The sequence below is a fragment of the Cynoglossus semilaevis genome, chromosome 7 (genome assembly GCF_000523025.1).
Source record: "Cynoglossus semilaevis isolate Cse_v1.0 chromosome 7, Cse_v1.0, whole genome shotgun sequence".
Classification (NCBI taxonomy): domain Eukaryota; kingdom Metazoa; phylum Chordata; class Actinopteri; order Pleuronectiformes; family Cynoglossidae; genus Cynoglossus; species Cynoglossus semilaevis.
This window is the reverse complement of record NC_024313.1, coordinates 5669407-5689806: the sequence shown is the minus strand read 5'-3', so window position 1 is coordinate 5689806 and position 20400 is coordinate 5669407. Positions and strand designations below refer to the sequence as shown.

General features: G+C 42.6%; 1 protein-coding gene and 1 long non-coding RNA gene across 3 annotated transcripts in view; one reads left to right on the top strand and one right to left on the bottom strand.

Moving 5' to 3' along the window:
- The first annotated feature begins 73 nt into the window (after positions 1–73).
- Positions 74–6491, top strand: LOC107988794 (uncharacterized). Of its 2 annotated transcripts, XR_003050193.1 has the most exons (4): positions 74–209; positions 938–1148; positions 1243–1363; positions 6286–6491. It is a non-coding gene; the product is annotated as an uncharacterized LOC107988794 (long non-coding RNA). The 2 variants fall into 2 exon arrangements; XR_003050192.1 differs by having other exon boundaries at positions 938–1363.
- The window catches only part of enpp1 (ectonucleotide pyrophosphatase/phosphodiesterase 1), a 22089-nt gene continuing 4087 nt past the window's right edge, over positions 2399–20400 (bottom strand). Inside the window, exons 3-23 of the mRNA XM_008312999.3 lie at positions 16731–16791; positions 15426–15523; positions 14887–14966; positions 14518–14637; positions 13264–13373; positions 13094–13159; positions 12938–13010; positions 12144–12252; positions 10728–10859; positions 10616–10647; positions 10347–10474; positions 8710–8779; positions 7935–8022; positions 7487–7671; positions 6739–6778; positions 6498–6658; positions 5832–5967; positions 4675–4749; positions 3411–3534; positions 3111–3255; positions 2399–2991 (exon numbers count right to left, since the gene is read on the bottom strand). Coding sequence (XP_008311221.1) covers positions 2839–2991; positions 3111–3255; positions 3411–3534; positions 4675–4749; positions 5832–5967; positions 6498–6658; positions 6739–6778; positions 7487–7671; positions 7935–8022; positions 8710–8779; positions 10347–10474; positions 10616–10647; positions 10728–10859; positions 12144–12252; positions 12938–13010; positions 13094–13159; positions 13264–13373; positions 14518–14637; positions 14887–14966; positions 15426–15523; positions 16731–16791 — 2186 coding nt within the window. The 3' untranslated portion in view covers positions 2399–2838. The remainder of the gene's footprint in view (positions 2992–3110; positions 3256–3410; positions 3535–4674; positions 4750–5831; positions 5968–6497; positions 6659–6738; positions 6779–7486; positions 7672–7934; positions 8023–8709; positions 8780–10346; positions 10475–10615; positions 10648–10727; positions 10860–12143; positions 12253–12937; positions 13011–13093; positions 13160–13263; positions 13374–14517; positions 14638–14886; positions 14967–15425; positions 15524–16730; positions 16792–20400) is intronic.

Genomic DNA, 20400 nt, shown 5'->3' with positions numbered 1-20400 from the left:
ACTCAGGTCTCCTCCTCCTCTTCCTCCTCACGTGTCATCAGAAGCTGCAAAAAGTCAAAAGCAGAAAAAAAGTGAGTCCCTGCTGCTCCAGCAGGAAAGCCCCTCATCCTGATGGTGATGTGGTGGGAGTCCCCTTCCAACACCACCCTCCCCCGGGCTGGAGGATCCAGAGGAACACCCTCTCCCAGAATGTATTCTTCTTGAAACAAGTGAGTCGTTACAAATGACACATCGTCATGACGACACGGTCCACCTGGTGTTTTACCCACAACACCACAGGATCTGATGACATTTCAGACATTTACATCTCTGCAACATTGGTAAAGCAGTAGACTTCCACAACAACTTGTGTATGTCCTCATCATCCAGTGGAACCGTCAAAGTTGTTTTTCTTCAGAATTAATCTCCAGATTTCAGCACTTCTCCTAAGAAACCCCAGCAGCTTTCTACGCTGCAGGCAGAGCAGCGATGCTTCACTGACGACAACATCGCAAAACCGACCAAATGTCAAACTTTGAATTATTGATGACGTGGCGAACAACAGCGCTCCATTAAATTCTCGTTATTTTTGTCTTTTGAATAAATAGCGACACAATAAGTGACATGAAGTGTCCCTCAAAAGTACACGGTTACGACCCTTTTGTGGCCCACAAACATCAGTCACAGCTGCCAGTTCATTGGGCCCGGCATAAAGTGAAAAGTTCTGTGTTACGTTTAGGCTTCCTAATATTCTGGATCTTTAGATACCAGATGTGGGTCACATTCTGGAAAATTAAATATTAGATATGATAAAAATCCTGGGAATACCATTGGTGGAGAAATTACTTGTTTGTCTTGTGGACATTTGTGGCCCACACAATTTGTCTAACTCAAATGTGACCCAGATGGACATCATGGCTGTTTCTTTGTATTTCATCTTTGGTTTTCTCCTCCACAGCAGACACACACAGGGTTGGGAGGCAGAGGAGACCTGACGCCAGCCTGTGTTGGTAGATAAGCTGGTGTTCCTGTTACTCTCCAGAGCTGCCAGGCTGTGGGAGAAAACAATAAGTGTCTGCTCTAATCAGACGTCATGGCTCACAGCGAGACACAGCTGTTATCAGTCGTGCGCTGACGTGGACCACGGCCCAGTGGGATGATCTCTGCCTGTAAGTACCCGTGACTCACATGGTCAACGTGTGCGCGGAAGAAGGACAGGATGCCGAGTGCATTCATTCATTCATTCTTTATTTGGTGTATGAGGTTTGAGGTCGTCATTTCAAGAATGAACTGCCAGTTGGACCGCCATTGGCCTGCAGAGTCATTTCACACTCGCCCTCACTACGCAGAGGACTGCAGTGACTCAGCAAGCAGAGGTTCCCAGGTAAGTGCATGTACACGTCCGAGAAGAAGCAAATAAGGGAGGGACCGCAAGTAGGTCACATGGTCTGTGGCAGGTTTCCTGTAAGACCTTGTGTATACATACCCCTGACTCCAGTCGGCTGCTCAAGCATGTCAGCATGTAGCCCACAAAATTGCATACACTAACCAAACCACTGTGTTTCTGTTTCTCATGAACCTACTCAGTTCTAGTTACTGAAAATGATGACCTTTTCTTAGTGGACAAAAATGTTTTCATATTGGGCACTGGTCAATCTCCAGATTATTATTTTGAATAATTTTGTGTTTTGAATGCAGAACAGTTGTGTGAACGTTACTGAGAATGATGGGTAATAAGAAAAAAATCATGTTGACCATAATGTACTGGCTTTGGACGTCTGACTGGATGTTAAGAAGCACAAAAGATCATGGCACATTCTAATATGTTCAAATTATTGTTACATGTGTTTGGCAACATGAACTAAGCAAATTATAACATTTTATTGGTTAGTTTTAGGGAAAAATACCAACGTGAATCTTTGACAACACCTTTTCTATACCACGGCTCAACACACACCGGTTGCAGCTGGAATACGACACGGTTCACACGGTCGATGACAAATAAAAAGGCCTTGATTACAGACACAAACATTACGCAACATCGTTACCAAACCTGAGCAGATGAAAATAAACAGCTTGTAATTTCAAATACAAGTGATGATAAAAACAGAACTTCTACAGGTGTGGGAGAGCGAAGCAAACTGGGGCAAGAGTGGTGAGAAATGTGTCAGGGGAGAGGTGAGAGGTGCAGAACGCTCAACCGTGAGATCTCACTTTCACCTTCAGCTCCACTGCAGCCCCGTATCTGGTCAGTGTGAGGAAGTGGCGGATTTTAAAGAGTTAACACATGGTGACGTTTCCTTCCGCCGTAGATTGATGTAGTGTTGACACACACACAAACACACAGACGCACGCACACCAACATTTTGGCGTCTCTGTGTTGATTGTCACAGGAAGGCAAGGCAATTTCTACACTACGTTTTTTTTTTTTAGATTTTTTTTATTATTTACTAAAAAAAATTGGTGAAATTCAATAGACATTAAAAAATCTTTGACATTTTACAACTGACACAAACATTTAACTTCCATTTGTAGACAGTTATTAAGGTGGAACAATGTTGAAGAGAATATGAAAACTCCATGCAGAAAGACCACAGGGAATCGAACCCTTCCTACAGGGTGTGGCAGGGAGTGCAGTAGTTTTTTGCATCTGGATGGAAAGTCTAGTTCTTTTTTCTCGGACGGCGCCAAACACACAGTCACACAAAACCACATCGGCCTCAGCAACTCAACATTTACAAAACTATGACAACGGTGTTGCTGTAAGAAAGAAAAGTACAACCAGGAAGCGCCGTAACATTTGGCAAATAAGAACCAGTTCATTCGAGTTTCTCTCCTAGAAATTCTAGTGTCTCTTTGTTAGGCTATATGTAGAAACGTCTTGAGCTGTAGCGTCTCCTCTACTGATATCCTGTCGTGATAGAAGCTCAGTCCTGTCAGGAGCTCAACGTCTCTGACACGAGTTGAGTGGAAATTTAACCAGTCCTCCACCCAGGACAAGTCCGAGACAGTCTGAGGAGACAGAGACAGAAGACACATTCAGTTCAAATGAAAGTCTTAGCTTTAATGGTTTAACTCCACCGTGGGGGGACGGGAGGAGGAGGGAGGGGTTAAGACGAGGTGCTACTCACTGCACAGGTCTCAGTGTAGTCCGGTCTGTGGGGCAGGACAAAGGACTTGGCTCGAAGTGGGCCCTGACAGTTAGCAGGGCCAAAGGTCGGGTCACCACAGCTGGTCAGAATCACAAAGAAATGTGTTGGGACGGGAGCCTGGTTCCTGAGTGGACGAGAGACAACATGATTATTCACAAACCTCACCTCTGAGTCCCTGCGGTTTTTATAGTCATGTGCTGCCACCCAGTGGAAGAGTGTCTTTTAATCCTTGTCACTGTCAGTAAACTGTTGACCTAATCCTGTGTGTTTTTAACTTACCCTGTTTTGGAAGCATCAATATGTCCATCAAAGTTTTCATCAAATACGGGCCCACTCATGACGTTGACTCCGTTAGGCTGGGAGTATTTTGGGAGCAGGACTTCATGGAGGTGGGTCCAAACAACTGTGATTGGGAAGAAAACACACCAGTGATGACGATGTGGCCTGTGGGCTACTGTGGAGTGGGCAGCTTTAAATTTAGAACCAAAAACAATCTTTAAATAGTGACCGAGGCGGTGTGGAAAATATAACGAACCACCAGAGGGCAGCATCGGTTAGCTGATTAAAAACACAACTCACACGTTGTTTTCCTGGAGAGGAAATGAGATCAGAGCTGAGCTTGTGGAAAATTCATCATAAATGATTCACTAAGAAAGTAACAAGTTTGGACAAAAACGTTGCTGTTATCAACACTCAAACACACACACACACACATTACGTGGACAGGTGAAAGTGCAAGTTCAGACACAGTCAATCTGGTTGTTAAGCAACGTCCAGTCCAGGAAAGTTCATGTAAAAGAGTGTGTGATTTTAAACAGAATGTGTTCCACATGAAATTAATTATTCATCCATTAGGGTTATGGGGTAAAAGGCTGCAGCTTCTGAGGGGGGAAAAAAATCCTCTGACTAAACCTTTAATTGAACTTTCCAGAAAGCACTGGATGGAATGAAAGTACAGTCGTCCTGTATAATCACAGTGTTCGGATCTTTGAACTCCTGTTGTGTGTATTTAGCAAGCCGACTGCTGCAGAACCAAGGCCTGTTTTGTGGAAAATTAGCCCGGGGAAGTATAATAGTGGAGGACAGACAGAGCAGCCACAGTACCTGCTGTTGGAAAAATGAGCACGCTCAGATCCAGAGGATTAAATCACCTCTCTGCTTAATTAAAACGCTCGGCTCAACAGCTCTCTCTAATTCAGCTGGCAGGGTTTCTGACAACTGTGGGATTAAGATATCAACTCCGTCTTTACTACTTCCCAGCCGAAAAGAACTGCCAAAGTTTACTTCCGTAGTTTTGGAGACTGGCTTCTCTGGGTGTCCGCAGCAAGACAACATAAAATAATACATTCTTATGTTTTCATTCTTTAGGTCTTGATTCCTGGTGATATTCTAACAGGCAAAGATGCAGGTTATGACCTGTTGTCAAGGACTTACTCCAGAATCAACTTGGAGGTGTGTCCCTTGGGAATTGAACCCCTAACCCTCTAGCAGTGGAGCAACCTACTTAACCTGATGATTTATAGCTGTAACCAAAGCCACTCACCTTTAAATGCAGGGAACATTGGAGCCATGTTGCTGGTGAGCAGGGAGTCAGACCAAGGTCCAGTGATGCTCAGATCTGCAGGAGTAGAGGAGCAAAAGAGGAGGTGATGTGTGTGAGGAACAGTGGAGGAGGTTGTAAAGTTTGTTCTTTGATGTTCGTTGATGGTTCAACATAAAGTCGTCGACACACATGGTTTATATTATGGGGGAGGTCTTAGACTTCAGACTGACTTTAAAGCCGGAGACGGAGAAACTTCGTTAACTCTGTTTGTGGCTGCTCTAACATTTTATTATCCATAATAAATAAGATGTCTCCTGTTCTTTAACCATTTCATGATGATTCTCTGTCTACTCCTGCTCTGCCCACCCTGTGCCCTGCACTACAGCTACATCCATGTAATGGCCACAGCATTCCTGGACATCATTATAGGGGTGTAGGGTTTGTTTGGACTGAGTTGGTCGTTTATACTCAGAGGGACAGAGAGAAGAGAGGAAAGTCTGTGATATTTACACATTTTCCTCTCTTTTTTTTTTTACTAAGAAAATAAAAAGACGGACTTACTGATACTAACTACTTTATGTAAGTCCACGTGAGCAGGTGACATAAGTCTCCACGCAAGTGGTGAAAAGTCTTTTGTTGATCACTCAAACACGACATATTTGTTTCTCAAGTGGGAGAACAGGATAGGATGTTCGAGGTGGAACTGTGGTACTGTGTGAGGAGTGGCAGAGAAGTATGTGAGGGCTGTCATATGGTTTCAAGCTCTATTGACCAGAAGCAGGTGCAAGAATTTTTTTTGATTTGCAGCTGTGGTGGATTCTTCACTTCCTTTATTTTTTTTTTTATTTTCAGCTGTGGTGGATTCTTCACTTCCTTTTCTCTCAGCCTGTCACTTTCTTTTGAGAAGCTTCCAGAAACGATTTCATTCCAAATACAGGGAATCTCCGGCGTTTTGTTTGGGCTGTTGGGGACCAGACTCTCTCTCCTCTGTCCCACTCCTCCAGCACAAAGGATTTTTACATGAGAATGTCGCTGTGAAACACGTCAACTTGAATTCGACACCCAGCAGGCGACGGAGGGCCGAAAACTCCCACATCACCACCACCACACACATACACACACCATCAGAACCCACACACACACACACACACACTCACAGAGAGAGTGCAGCAGGCCGAAGGTCAGATTGGAGTTGTCCCTGTAGCGTACACACAGCTGGCTGGTGGCCGCCGGGACTCGTACGTCGGCACGAACGCAAGCCTCCATCTCTGGGCTCAGAGGCTGCACTGTAGTCTGGGAGAGAGAGAGAGAGAGAGAGAGAGAGAGGAAGGATCAGACTACGGGGCAGCACTCGGGGTGTGGTGGGATCTTGCTTCTCCTGTGAATGAGGGTCAACGAGGTCATTGTACTGCTCTGTGTTTTCACAGCTCTAGAATAATAATATAATATATAATATAATAATCACTTTATAAAATTGTCTGTGAAGATTCTCATTCATCCAGGTCATGGTAAAATTGTAAAACTGTTCTGTCTATGGGCAGAAATACAGTCAGAAAATTGTTTCAATTTAAATGGATTCAAATCTACATCACTGTCCACTCTGTCGTTTAGACGCTGATTAACAAGAGTTCAAAACCTTCCTGGAAGGAAGACGCGAGCCGTTCTTCAGCCAACCAGAGCTCTGAGCTCAGAGGGGAAGTCGGAGTTTCTTAGAGCTGAACGACCTCGTCCATATCTGCTGCCAAACCCTGACCACAGCGGGAACAGAGTCCACCACACAGGCTATGTTTAGAGATTGAACAACAGTGGACAGTCTCACTGACCACAGACGGGATGGTGTACGAGACCCACAGGGGCTGGAGGCGGTCCCTGCTGTATCCGCTCAGGTAGTCAGAATGATGCAGGAGGCAGAAGGAGACGTCGGGCTGGACCACCTGAGGAGTCCCGAAGGGATGGTGGAGGCGACGCCAGCGGACCCTATCAGCTGAAACCCAAAAGTCAGACACTTTATATTCATTTTCTTGGGAATATTTTATTGATGAAAACATAGACAATCATACTCACTAGAGTTCACTGTCATGAGAGGCCTGTTCATGTCTACCTCCTGAAAAACACAGTTGGGCAGTTAGTGTAATAAACTCATGTTAGAGGTTCTGACCCGTCATGCTGCCCAAACAAAATCTCTATTTGGGTGGGGTAACCTAAATCTAACGTTGGTGTTTGTACAGCAGATCCCACCAATGACAGCTTCACCCACGCAGACATGACACTAGTAGAATTTGGACTGCATGGTAGTAAACATGGATGACATGTTACTTGATTTAAAGAAATGCTGGGCTTAATGTGGCCCACATCTGGTATTCATGTAGGCCACATATTTGCAAAAACTGAAAACAAAACTGGTGTTGAACTTGCCGCTGAATCGCTTTGTGTTTACCAGATAATTTTGTTTAGCCAACATTTGGTCTCCATACCGTCGGCCACATTCTCCAGTGGGATTATACAGTGGACCGAAAACCGTCGGCCACATTGTCCAGTGGGATTATACAGTGGACCGAAAGATCTTTACGGGCCGCATTTCATATCCAGAATAGGGACCACTATTCAATGCTATTAAGCAATTGCTTGACCTGAAAATGACCCTGACCGGCCCACATCTGTTATGTAGACTCTGGGCCACTTTTTAGCCAAGCTTAAACAAAAGCTCTTGTCTTTAGTACAGAGATTGTACAATCTTTACTTTTTCTGAAGTTGACTCAGATGTGGGCTACATCTTGTTACAGAATGGTGTCCAGAAACTGGTGGACCATACCCTGTCCCTGGTCTGGGATGGACAGGAGCACTGCAGGTCATCGGTGGGCCGTGGACTACTGGCCTCACAGGGTGTGTCATAGGAGAGGGCTGCTGGGTGAACTGGGAGGAAGACTGGATCCCTCAGGAGGTGGTTCAGACTACCATGAGTCCCATTGTTGGGAGAAGGACGAATCCCAAGAAGATCTGGACAAAAGAAAATATAATACTGAATAAGAAGACATCAGACCCACATGCAGCTCTGGGGGCAAGACGTTTCTTTATGTGGAATGACATCACGGCCGGGTCCTGAAGGCAGAAACTGAATCCAGCCCAGATCGGCTAACAAAAGGTAAGGTACAAAACCCACAACAGCAGAACAAAGTAGAACTCAGACAGAAGAAAAAAACAAAAAACTTCTAGCTAAAGTACAAGTGAAATAATTTATAATCCTATAATAAACAACTTACCACACATTAGGTTGTACAGTTCAATGTTTTCAAATGTTGGCACGACGGTGTGGTTCTTAAATCCTGGGCCGTAGCCCATGAAGATCGCCTGTGAGAAATGCAAGGAAACGGTTTTATGCTATCGTATGAAAACAACAGAGTTAGCCTAGCCTTAACCCTAACACATTTTAACTTGAGAAATATGTCACAATGATATTTCTAATTGAAATTTAAAAAAACATTGTAACGATCTGACGATCATGATTAATCAATTACGATTAATTATGATTCTAATTATTCACTATTAATTCAGCCTTTTTGACAATTTCTTTCGTACAACAGAATTCATGATTTTCATGTATTATTAAAGTTGTCTAACGTGTATAATTTGTCACTGATTCTCATTAGAGCATAATATTAGTCTCTGGGTGGCGCTGCAGCTGCAGGAAGAGTTGATGTTTATGTGTGTCAGACCAGTATTGTATGATGTATGATGATATACAGTCATTTCCATGGCCAGTGCCTGCAGCACTTCAACTGTATGTGTTATCGTACAATACATCCTGTTTTGTACGATAACACATATTGTTGGTATTTAACAGCCAACACCCACGGTTGGCAGACACGCTTTCCTTCCTTTCTCATGTTTGAAGTCGATCGATATGAAGTCTTGAGAGTTTAAATAGTTCCTATCGTCAATTAGTCACTTGTCACAAAGTCAAACAGGATGTGGTGAAATCAATGTTTATCATCAGGAACAAAACACGTAAATCCTTCTCTACGTCCTTCCTCTGACCTGCATGTTGGTGAAGACGTTGTCTGATCCGTGGAATCCTCCGGCGCAATACTTGATTTCCTTTTGATTCCTGTGAAAGACAAAATATTTAAAGAAAAACAATGAGAAAATTAGAAGAGATAATATTGGAGTTAAAGGTCTAATGGGCTGAAATTGTCTGAAAAAAAAAGAGTGTGTAACTACAACTGCATGAGGGGGTGATCATATGCAGAGACTTTGCCCTCTGCCTGTTTTTTCTCCTTTTCTCATCTTTTAAAAATAATTTAGATGTTTTTGGAGGGAAAAAATTTAAATCAACTGAAAAAATAATAAAAAATAATTCTCATTCATTCATTCTATGACCATTTCATCCTTTTTAACGGGGGAACTGGGGGATGAGTGCTTCACCTGTCCCTCACATTATACTACAGTACAATACACAGTATTGTTAACTCACAATATAGTAAAATAATTTACCCTAAAAAGGTGTTTTATGTATGAGAGTGCTCTACAACAGAGTTGTAGTTGTAGTTTTTCATACATTTTAATATAATTCAGTTCCACCCAGCAAAAGAGTGTTTTATGTATGAGAGAACTCTACAACAGAGTTGTAGTTTTTCATACAGAAGGGCTGCATTTTAATATAATTCAGTTCCACCCAGAATGACCTCACACTGAGGTCAGACTGTTGGGTTCAGTATGAACTGAGACAAAGTCACAGTGAAGAGTAAACACACAGTCGTTCCCTGTCTGCCTGTGTGAAGCTGAGGATTATTTTATCCCTGAACCCCGCAGTCTTTTTCCACTGGGCCTGGTTCAACTCCTGAGCGCCTGCACATTCTACTCCTCAGTAGTTACATGTTTGCAAACAGAATAGGAGCTGCAGCAACTTTCATTTGCATTTAAGTCACTGGAATCCTCTGTCTGTCTCCAGCGTCTTCCACTAACGTTAACATGCAAAAAGAAATGGGATAGAGATAGAAAATAAAAAAGAAAAATTAAATATATTTTTTACACAGCTTGACTTTATCCTGGATTTTTTATTTTTATGAGCTGGATGAGATTATAGTTGTGGGTTTTTGGCTGAGGAGAGATGATTGAAAAGTGTTGATGATACTGAACTTCCAGTTCTTTGGAAGTATAATTGATCACATTATAGAAGTGCAAACAGATACAGGTGAAAGCAGCAGCAGCAGCACTTTAGAACTTTCCTGGTACGGTGCAGTTGGTGGGATGACACATGGGGTCACACACAAGAGTAGTTACAAGAGTGCGCCCCCGGCGGTCCCTGCAATGATCTGTAAATCGATGCCTTGCTCAGTCATTTGACATTAGAGAGGCCTGACGATTTTGACGATCGTTCACAAAGCGGTCGCTGTTATCAGATTCACTCTCAGATTCCGTTATAACTGCGTAAAAACAACAGCCGCTGACTTATGTGTCAAAGGCAAACATTTTTGTCCAAAGATTAGGGCTTGAAAACTTTGTTAGACTCACTTGGAGATGGATAACTCACCCAGATCACTACAGTTAGTACTATCTAGTACTCAGAAATACTGTCTCCAAAACCCAAATGCCCTCAGTGTTTTTATCCCCAACTCTAAAGAGTTTTTTAGTTCCTGATTTCCTGTCCTTCGGTGGACCAGTGTTGTACTTACAGTGCTGCCTGCCAGCCCTGCTTCATGTACAGATGTCCTCTCTCTATGCGCTTGTTATTGGCGAAGTGAAACCTTTTTGGGAGGTGTTCTTTGAGGAAAGGCCTCATTGGCTGGTTGGGGGCCCTGCACTTCAGATCAGACACAGAGGAGGGAGAGAATCAACATGCCGCACAGCAAGGAAGGGGTTGTTTGACAAGGAGCTAAGCCGGCAGATCATTTTTTATCTTTCTTATCAATACAAGCGACACATGGAGAAATACTTCACATACCGACAGGTTCTTCACCAGGCCTTCGTAGTCGACTGTCAAGAGGGGGAAAAAAAAGAATAAATGTTGTCTGTCGCAGTAGTTACACTGAAATGAGTGATAAAGTGTGACTCACAGGAAAAGTAACTGTCAGGGAGACGAGTGGGTCTGATACGAGCTGCTGGGCCCTGGATGATAGTGAAGTCCTCAGTGTTGTCCTGAAATGTTGACACAAATGCTGCCTTTTCGCAGGTGGCCTCCTCCATCCCTGTTTGAATTTGAATATTTCATTTAAGTCATCATTGCAAAAAATACAAAGAAATGTTTGTATTTTTACGTTTTGGTGTCCATCATGAGGTTTGCCTTCCCAGAAAAGTTTTACTAAACATCTCCCCCTCAAACTTTGCAAATCATTTAAGCTCCCCTAAAAGTATCTTACTTTGGTTTGTTTGTAAGCCATTTTCGCAAATATTTGGCTAAGTAATATTTGGCTAAATGTTTGGCTGCTAATAGCTATTTTTTGCTGTTAGTTTTTCTTAGTGTTATATTGGTATTCTGACTAAACTACACACGTTAGCTAATCTTCTGGCTACTCTGGTTTCTGACCTCGACGTACAGTGTTCCAATTCCCAAAAATGTTCAGTTATATCCAGTTAGCTTAACTGTTTGGTGTAGAATTTGAAAGTCCCACAGTCTTTAAACGTTACAGCTCTCAGGCTACAAGTGACTGGAAATGTTTAGGATAAAAACAAATGGCTGACCGTTGTTTGTGGATGTGGAAACTCTTACACACATTATAATTATTCATTTGGTGTCACAGACGTCACAGGGCGTCACGGTGGTCTATTGGTCTTCCACACACCAGTGCACCATGGGAACGTTTTGATTGTGATAAATTAGCAACAACTAAATTAGCAGGAACATGTAAGTCCCAGTGTGTGCACATGCAATCATTTGCAGCCCAACATTTGTCACCATTGTTTGGGATGTGACATGATGGATGATGAATTGTGCTTTTGTGCTGTAGATGAATAGCTGCGGAATAAAACAGAGCAGTAAAAGGAACACAGTCCACTGCAAGCGACGACTTTGATGAGAAAAAATAGGCTCCTCCCGTTCGCTCCACTGCGTTGATCTTTACTTTGGCAAATTACAAGCCTTAACATGTGGCCTCCAGATGTGGGCAACACACATATATACACACCACGGAGAAGAGTTTGTTTTCCGCCCACCAAATTCCTTCTCATCAGATTGTTTTTTGGCACCGTCCATTAGTTTCCTGTGAGCAGGTGCAGTGACTCAACAAAGATAAATATTTGACTGTGGCGCTAAACTGCTAAAAGTCACAGGTGACCAGCTTGAGACAGATGCTGTTTCCCACATGTTTGAAACCATCCAAAGATGCTGGACTTTGGGAATGAAGTCCAGATAAAAAGACAGCAGTAATTGACCTCCGAATGATTGTCATTTTTGTTGGAGTCTCTGGAGACATGTCCTAGTTGATCCCTGTCTAAGATTTAGTTGCGGGGGGAGGGGGGGGGTTGTATCTCACCGTGGTCAGATGTGATGATCAGGTTGACACAGTGGTGCAGGCCTTTCTCTGTCAGTCCATCCATCAACATTCCCAAAATCTTGTCCACTTTTTTCAGAGCGTCAATGACCTGAAGACACAAGGACAGTTTGTGCCATTAAAACAGCAGCATATTTTATTTATAACAAAAATCACATTTTTGTCGGTCAGTATTATTCAATGTTTGTTTTTGGGAATCTGGTTGCGTAGACAACTTGGCGGGCTGCATTTGTCCCACGGGCCGCCAGTTGATGATCACTGCCCTCGAGAGAATTCACCACTTGTGAATGTGCTTAAATGGAAAGATCATCAGTGGTTCAAGAGTCTCTCAGGCTGCTGGAATGCCACTTTTCACTAGGACTGTTGAGGCGTCACTGTCTGTACTTTTGACTAGTCTGTTTATTATAAAATCCTTTAAATGGATAAAGTAGACAGATGAATGCCAAATCTGATTATTATCCCTCTCTTACCAACACATAAATCTAGATTTGGCCCATGCGCAGACAGACCTCAGCGATAAACTTAGCTACTAAAAAAGCCTGCACTCTGAATACCTCCTGACCAGGACATGACCATAAACTCACACAGACGTGACGAAAACAAATCAAACTGACAGAGGACGCATAGCTGGGATTTTTGATTCAGCTACTGGGTCAAAAGTCAGAAGGGAATGAGTTCGTTCAGCTTCCACGGCCCCACAGTTGTTATGACTGCGTCTCGTCTGTGTGAGGACTCGGCTCACGTCTGCAGGCCTCAGTGTTCTGAGAATGACTGACCTCTTGGCTTCCCGGCCCGTAGTGGTGACCTGCCGTGTCGGGCTCTTCCAGGTACAGAGTGAGGAGGTCTGGTCTGAAATCACAGCAAGTCAGAAAAAAAACGCTGAAGTGTCACGTTTGGCACTTTTTTTTTCTCTGATGCTAAACCTGAGGTACCTCTCTCTTTGTGGTAGACTCAGCCATTGGAAGAGTGTGGACAGTCTGTCTTCAAATGAGATGCTCCTGTGCAGAAGAAGGCAGGAGATAATAGTGATGATGAATAGTGATGTCACCTCACCGCTGTGTCATGAATGAAACCACATGTTCACTGATGGCGTCGTTCCTACTTGTCGTAGACTTTATAGAAGTCTGGGAAGGAACCGTTGATGGCAACGTCCGATCCAGGCCAGAAGAAAGTTGCTGTCTTTAGTTTCTGATGCATGGCCGTGAGCCAGACCTGACGAGTGGATTCACAGTCTCATGATTAATTCAGAGGCAACATTAGCGCGCTCATTTGTCACAGTGCCAGTCTTCATTCCATTAGGATGAAAGTGTAATCCTTCACACTGCAGTCATGTCTAATGGAAACATAGTTTTATGATCAGTCAGTACCTCGTAAACCTAATGTGACCAAAGTACAGGCTCAGAGCCCACACGGACCAGGACTTGGTTTAACCTAATGATAAATCCAGTATTCTGTTTGGACCAGGGTTTTTTAATGTGGTCTAATAATAATTTAAAAAAAAAACTATGAGACCATAAGTCAACCCTCACTGCTGACTTGAGTTTCCCTGTCACACAGCTCTGTGATGAGATTTAAGAGGCCTCTCATTTGAATGGAAACCACAAAGTGTCTAAACAAGCACAACTCCTGGGAGTCACAGGCCTCACACGCTGTCATTTGGCTCCACCAGAATCCATAATTATATCAAGAAGCTCATTACGGGGGAGATGATTCTGACTTATAGCATTTCTGATCTCTGTCAAGGGCAAAACAAAACAAGTGACTCGTGCCTTCAGAAGTTCAACAGGGGCGCGCCGTGCCTCAGTGAAAGTAACAAGGGCCCCTTAGAGCAGGGGTGTCAAACATACGGCACACTAGGGTGTCCGATCCGGTCCGCTTGATTAACAGTAAAAAAAATACACAAACACTTCATTAAATATGAATACATAGTAATAATAATAAATATCGCATATACTTCTCGTACTTCTTTGCATGAAAACAAAGGGGAAAAACATGGAGTTATTGTTATTCATAGTTAATTAAATTATGATTGTACTGGTCCGGCCCACTTGGCATGTCAGTAGGTTGTATGTGGTCCGTGAACCAAAATGAGTTTGACACCCCTAGTTATTACTATTTATAAATAAATTAGTTTAATAATTCAGCTACCTACCTCGTATTCTTCCGAGATAACTCTTGGATTTTGATTTTTTTTTGGGGGGGTATTTCAGTGCTAAGCTACCAGCAACAATCATGTTGTATTTGCTCCTTTTGCTATTTTTTTTTTATCAGACCCAAGAGGTGTGTAAAAAAAATAGTAATAGTTAATATATAAATATATAAATATATATATATTTTTTAAGCTGCTCTGACGTACAGGCTCTCCTTGGTACCACTTGGGGCTGAACTTCTCATCTGTCTTCATGCTGAAGAAGGCGTTGTGAGTCACGTCGTACATCTTGTTGTCCACAATCCCGTGGGACTCAGGATAGAGACCCTGGAGGAACCAGAGACAGGCAGACAAAAAGTTTAAACTTCCTACATCAGGGCGTAATGTGATTTTTTTTTTTTTTAATCAATACTTTTATTGGTCTGTTTAATGTGGCCCATATCTCCCTTCATGGCCCATTCTTCAGGAGTATTTTTACACTATCGTTGTGGCCAGTCAACAGACAGACAAAACAAATTAAAAACCGTCTGGTAATTAGTGTCCAATAAATCAACCTGTGGACCGGATCAAACTCACAGTGACAATGCTGTAGTGGTTTGGAAAAGTCTTGGTGGGATAAACAGGCCTCATGTTTGTTGTTGTTGCTCCGACACTTCCTGCAACACAAATAAAGATGAAGAGTCCTGGGTTACTTGTGCCTGCACTGCAGGAACTGTTAGCAGGAACTAAAACAGTGCCAAGAAAAGACGACATGTTTTCACAGGAACCCAATGCAGTACCAAATCACATTAAGTACTTGTGGTACTTCACCTACTCTGCAAGCACATACACAGCCAAGTGACTGTGTTCATCTGTCACACAGGTTCTCTTGGTCCAGTACCAAACTGTGGGTCATTTGGTACCAGGCCACAGAGACGATACTCAGAGCCTCTTCAGACCCATGATTTTTGTGTACTTCAGTCACTATTTGTAATATTAGTCGTGTTTTTTTTTGACACACTTTGACCAAAGGTCCTGGTCCGCGGTGACCTCTGAACCGTCAGGTGTGGAGACGTTCACTACTGCGGTCACATCACTGGTGCTGCTGGCACCACACGGTGGCGTCAGGGACTTACGTAACTTGTTGATGACAGGAATGTGACTGCTGTGGTCTTTCAGATACCGAGCCCTGAATCCGTCCAAGGACACCAGGATGAGAGGAGGCTTAGAAAAACTGGGAGGAGAGACAAAGAGAAACAAAAGTGACGGTTTAAATGAACCCTCACTTTTTTTTGATGGTCCATTGAATTGTAGTATTTTGCTAATACTACAAATTATACTACTACTACCACAGTTCCAACTTATACCACTGCTACTACAACTACTTCAACTACTAACACCAATATTACCAGTACTACTAATACAACTACTACTGATTTGGTGAGGTCATAACCTAGAATTCCAAATGTTTCTGGTTCTTCTCTTCCTTCTTAGGTTTTTTTTTTTTTTTTTGGAAGAACTGCCAACAGTAAAACAGCCACATGACCTCAGGCAAATTAAAACTCTGTTCAAAGTAGTATCTGAGGGAATGAGAACATCACCATGAACTGTAATTTCCAGGGTAGTGTCTTATATCTTGTATATAACATTTTAAACTAAATTCCTTCATAAATCTCTGACACTGAGGATCTTTGAGGTGAACGTTCTGTTTAGCAGTAGACAGTAGCTTCTACTGTGTTTGTGTGTGTGTGGGGGTGGGGGGTGTGTGTGTGTGGGGTGGCTGGTCTCATGTCTGCTGGTTAATAATACTTCTAGACACATGATTTACCAGCAGTGACACTCTAGAGCTGTGGCTGCTCCAAATACACCAGAAGTACCTGTGTATATTTTTACTTTGCCCTCATGCACAGACATCTGTACTCCAGTATTAGTGACCGTGTAAATACTGACCATGTTGAGGCTCTGACAAGACCTGACCTCACCCACAGATCTGCTCTGGTCTCCACGTTAGTCCAAAGACAACAGGCATTTGTTAGCAAACCAGAAAACCAGCTCATTTGGAGAAACAGTTTTCATGCTGCCATGTTTGTGTCTGGGCTGACTCCCACACCACACACACACACACACACACACACACTCTCACCAAAACATGCCTGATTACTCAGACGTATTACACCAGTATGGTCACTTTTTTCCCCCCGCTGAACCTTTGTGAAAACACTGAGCGTCATGTGTTTTGGGTTATTTATGAACTGTTTTCACTCTTGTCACAGTTTAATTTCCACCAATAGCTGCTGACTCGCAACAACGGCTGAACACAGCCCAGTGTGGTGGGAGGGAGAGTGGAATAGTTCCACTCCAAGTACAAAAACAGAATCAATGGACTGTTGAGGAATACAACTTTTTTACAGGTTGGGAGTAAAGTGGGAGTGAGGTTTTACCCAGGCGGACAGTGGAGCTGTGGAGTTTCCTCAGAGGCCACAAGGAGCCAGAATTCCCCGTCTGCAAAGATAAAGAAAAATACTGTAAAGTGACCAAAAAAAAAAAAAAAAAAAAAATTTTAAAAAGGGGCGGTAATATTAATGTAGTTAAAAACAATGTGGAGGCTGCTGCTTGTAAACAACACAGAATCACAGCACAGTGTGGTAAACCCATTATAATGTCAACCACACGGGGGCATTTACCAGCCACTTTTGACGCCTGGTGTTTTTGCAGTTGGGTTAAGGATATATTTTTTTAATTTTTCACAACCTGGAAAATTATATACATTAATAAAATTAAATATAGCTGGGAGGGTATGTTAAGATGCAATAATAAAGTAAACCACAGAGTGTTGGTCCATTTTAGTCAGGGTGAAGTCTACACTCAAACCTTCATCAGGATCATACTAAAGAAAACATTCTTTAAAGTGGTTGGACTGGTTTGCTTTTAATTGCCAGCAGCATCATCCAGTCTGCTCAGCGCTGCTTTAAAAATGCTCCCCTTCTTGTCAAAACTGTGAACTGCTGTGAAATCTTTCAGTGTTATGTGTTTGTTTAACCTCATTTATGAGGCAAAATTTAAGCGACGGCCTCGCTAGCTCAAGCTCAAGCTAAGCTAACTTTAAGGTAAAACCTGGCTATTAAATATTTACAGAGGCAAATAAAAAGGCACTGAATTAAAATACAATTTGATCTTTTAATTCAATGTTTTTTTCTTTGCCGGAGAAAAGGTTTTCAGAAGATTTCTTTTTGTGATTGGTACATCGCACTTGTAGGAACAAAAGCTTTCATGCCGATGTGTAACTGCTAACAGATGATGAACCACCATCTGATTCATTCTGAATTGTAATTCCTATAACTATTTCAGCAGCATGGATGTGAAAGTGCGCACGTCCACATGATTGTGACACAGAAGACAGACAGAAAAAACGATGAAAATATTCCGTTGTTTGAGAACCCTGTGATCCATGGATAAAAAAGAACAAATGGAGAACAGGACAGAGACACCCTGCAGAAATAAACAGGAAAACATGGTCACTTGGTTCTGGACCAGTTGTGTTTACGTGGAATGGAAACCATCTGAGCATGTTTCCATGGGGAGAAAACACAGAAGAAAAATACAATAGGCTAAAAACAGAAGATAATGAATCAAATGTTTTCATTTTAATTTGTTAAAGTCAGATGTTTAATTACAGACACACCAGTTTCAACCAGGGAAATAAGCAACCCTGTGTAAACTAACTTTCTCCTCCTTCTCAACTCATATATTTTTATTATTATTACTGTCCAGAAACACTGATTGTCCAGCCCTATACTTTATGGTATTTTGAACAGCAAATGTCTGCAGGATGTTTCCACAAACACGAGCGTGTGTGTCCAGATAGATTAAAGGTCAGTTAACATTGGCAGGTCACAGCAGCCACAGTCAACACAGGTGTGACTGTGGGATTGGTCAGTTACAGCCTGTGTAAAGGTTCAGTGGTCAGTGGAGCTGGTTTATACTGAGCCCTTGTTTGTTTGTTTTTTTAAAAAAAATAGTCTGATGTTTGTGAAGCTGAAACTGACAATTGTGACCTGACTGTGATCAATACAAACAACTTTAATTTTAAAACTTTGTCATTGTTTTCAAACCAGACGTTTGGTTATTTTTATTTCTTTTGTCTTAACTCTTTTTTCGGCTACATTTTGGATATTTAGTGCTGACGTTTATCCCCATGCCTGAGCTCTACTTTGGAAACAAAAGTTCCATCTTTCTCAGTCACTGAGACAAAAGTATTTTTCAGTACTGCAGTACTCATAACATAATACGTCCTCCTTTGTACTCTCTGCTCCCCCACCACTGTGAGCTGGACCACTTTCCCACAGACAACGTGATTCCAACCTCTGTCACCTTCCAGGCGACTGCCTGCTCCACACATCTGTCAAATCTGCTGCTACTGGACACTGGACACAGGGAGGTTTCACACGTCGCCCAGAAAATCCCTCCTCACTGCCCCCCGGAGGCCTAAGCTGTGGTTTGGCACAAAAACGGGGATGCACCGTCTCATCCCCTGTGGGTCCACAGGAAAGCCTGCTCCACATTTTTACTTACTGCTTTACTACCATTTCTTCCATAAAGAATCTGCATTTGGATTTAATTTATTTATTATTTCTTTGTAGCCGTCTCCACTATCCAGTGAAAGATGCGGAAGCTTCGTAGATGTGAGTAACAGCCAGGCCGGGGGCCAGTGAAGACCAGGAATTTATACTCCACATATGGCTTTCATGTTGGCTTACAGGGAAATATAAGTTAGAGGAAATGCCACAGCAGAGAGAGAGAGAGGGAGAGAGCACCCCACCCTGACTGTGGACAGCTGCCCACAGTCACCACGGCTGCCCAAGATGGGCGTTTTGGCAGAGCGGTTTGCAACAAAGAGTGCACTGATGCAACTGCCCACGTCCAAAGTAGAGGGAATCCATGGCTGAAGGGAAAAAATGTGCAAACAGAGAGTTAACATTCCTGACTTCCTTAAATATCCATCACAACTGGACACATAAGGATTAAAGAATCAGGGGCGAGGAGTAGAGACACTCCTGACCCCCTTCTTATCTCATCTTGACTCTTGACTGGCGACCCCTGTGTGACCCCAGCCTCGCTCACAATCGCTCAACCATACGCCCACCATTCAGCTTTTGAAGGAGCAGCACTGACAGCAGTGACACGGACCGACTGGACGACAGTCTTCACTGAAGATATTCATTTAGGAAATGATTCCAGTCATTTCTGTCTCTGCTGCAGAGTTATGTTTGTTCCCTGTCCACGCTCCTGTATGTGACGCTGTGAAAACACATTCACGAAAAACACGTCATGTGACCATCGTCCAAAAAAAAGAACCCCGACCGCTGCAGTTCCAGAATGTGGTCCCAATTTAACCTGGTAACCTGCCCTGGTAATTTAAACCTCCTTCATTACTACTAATGCCACGGAGCTGGGTTCTGAAGAGGGGGGTCACGGTGAGGACATGTGAACGTCCAATCACATGATTGGAGGTCGTGTGTTTACGTGACCTTATATAGGATTAAAGGAACCTTTAGTGAAACAGAAACTACTACTACTGGTGAAATATACTATACTACTGATATATTTTATACTACTACTCTACTATATTATACTTTGCTCTGGTGTTATATATATATATATAAATAATTACTACAGTGTACTACACTGCACTAAAATACACTGCCAATTCAAAGAGCTTAATTTCCCCCCTTTTTGAAGTATATGTACAAGCTTAATTTGTAAATATACTTTGCTATATTATGTAACTCCAGGCTAGACACTGTATTTACTACTGCAATATCTGTTTAACTGAAGGAACTGTATTTGTCCCCGGGGGCAAACGAAAAGTAAACTTGACTGAACGTTACTGTGCTACACTATACTACAACATACACCATACTGCACTCTACTCTACTATACTACACAGTATTATACTTTGCTGAACCATACTATACTTGCCTATGCTATGCTATGCTATACTATACTATAACAAAGACGTGGCTGTGTTTAATGCCACACAAAACAATGACATTTTCAGTTTGTAATTGACATTTTAGGAAATGTGGAAAATGAGCTGAATATTGTAAAAAC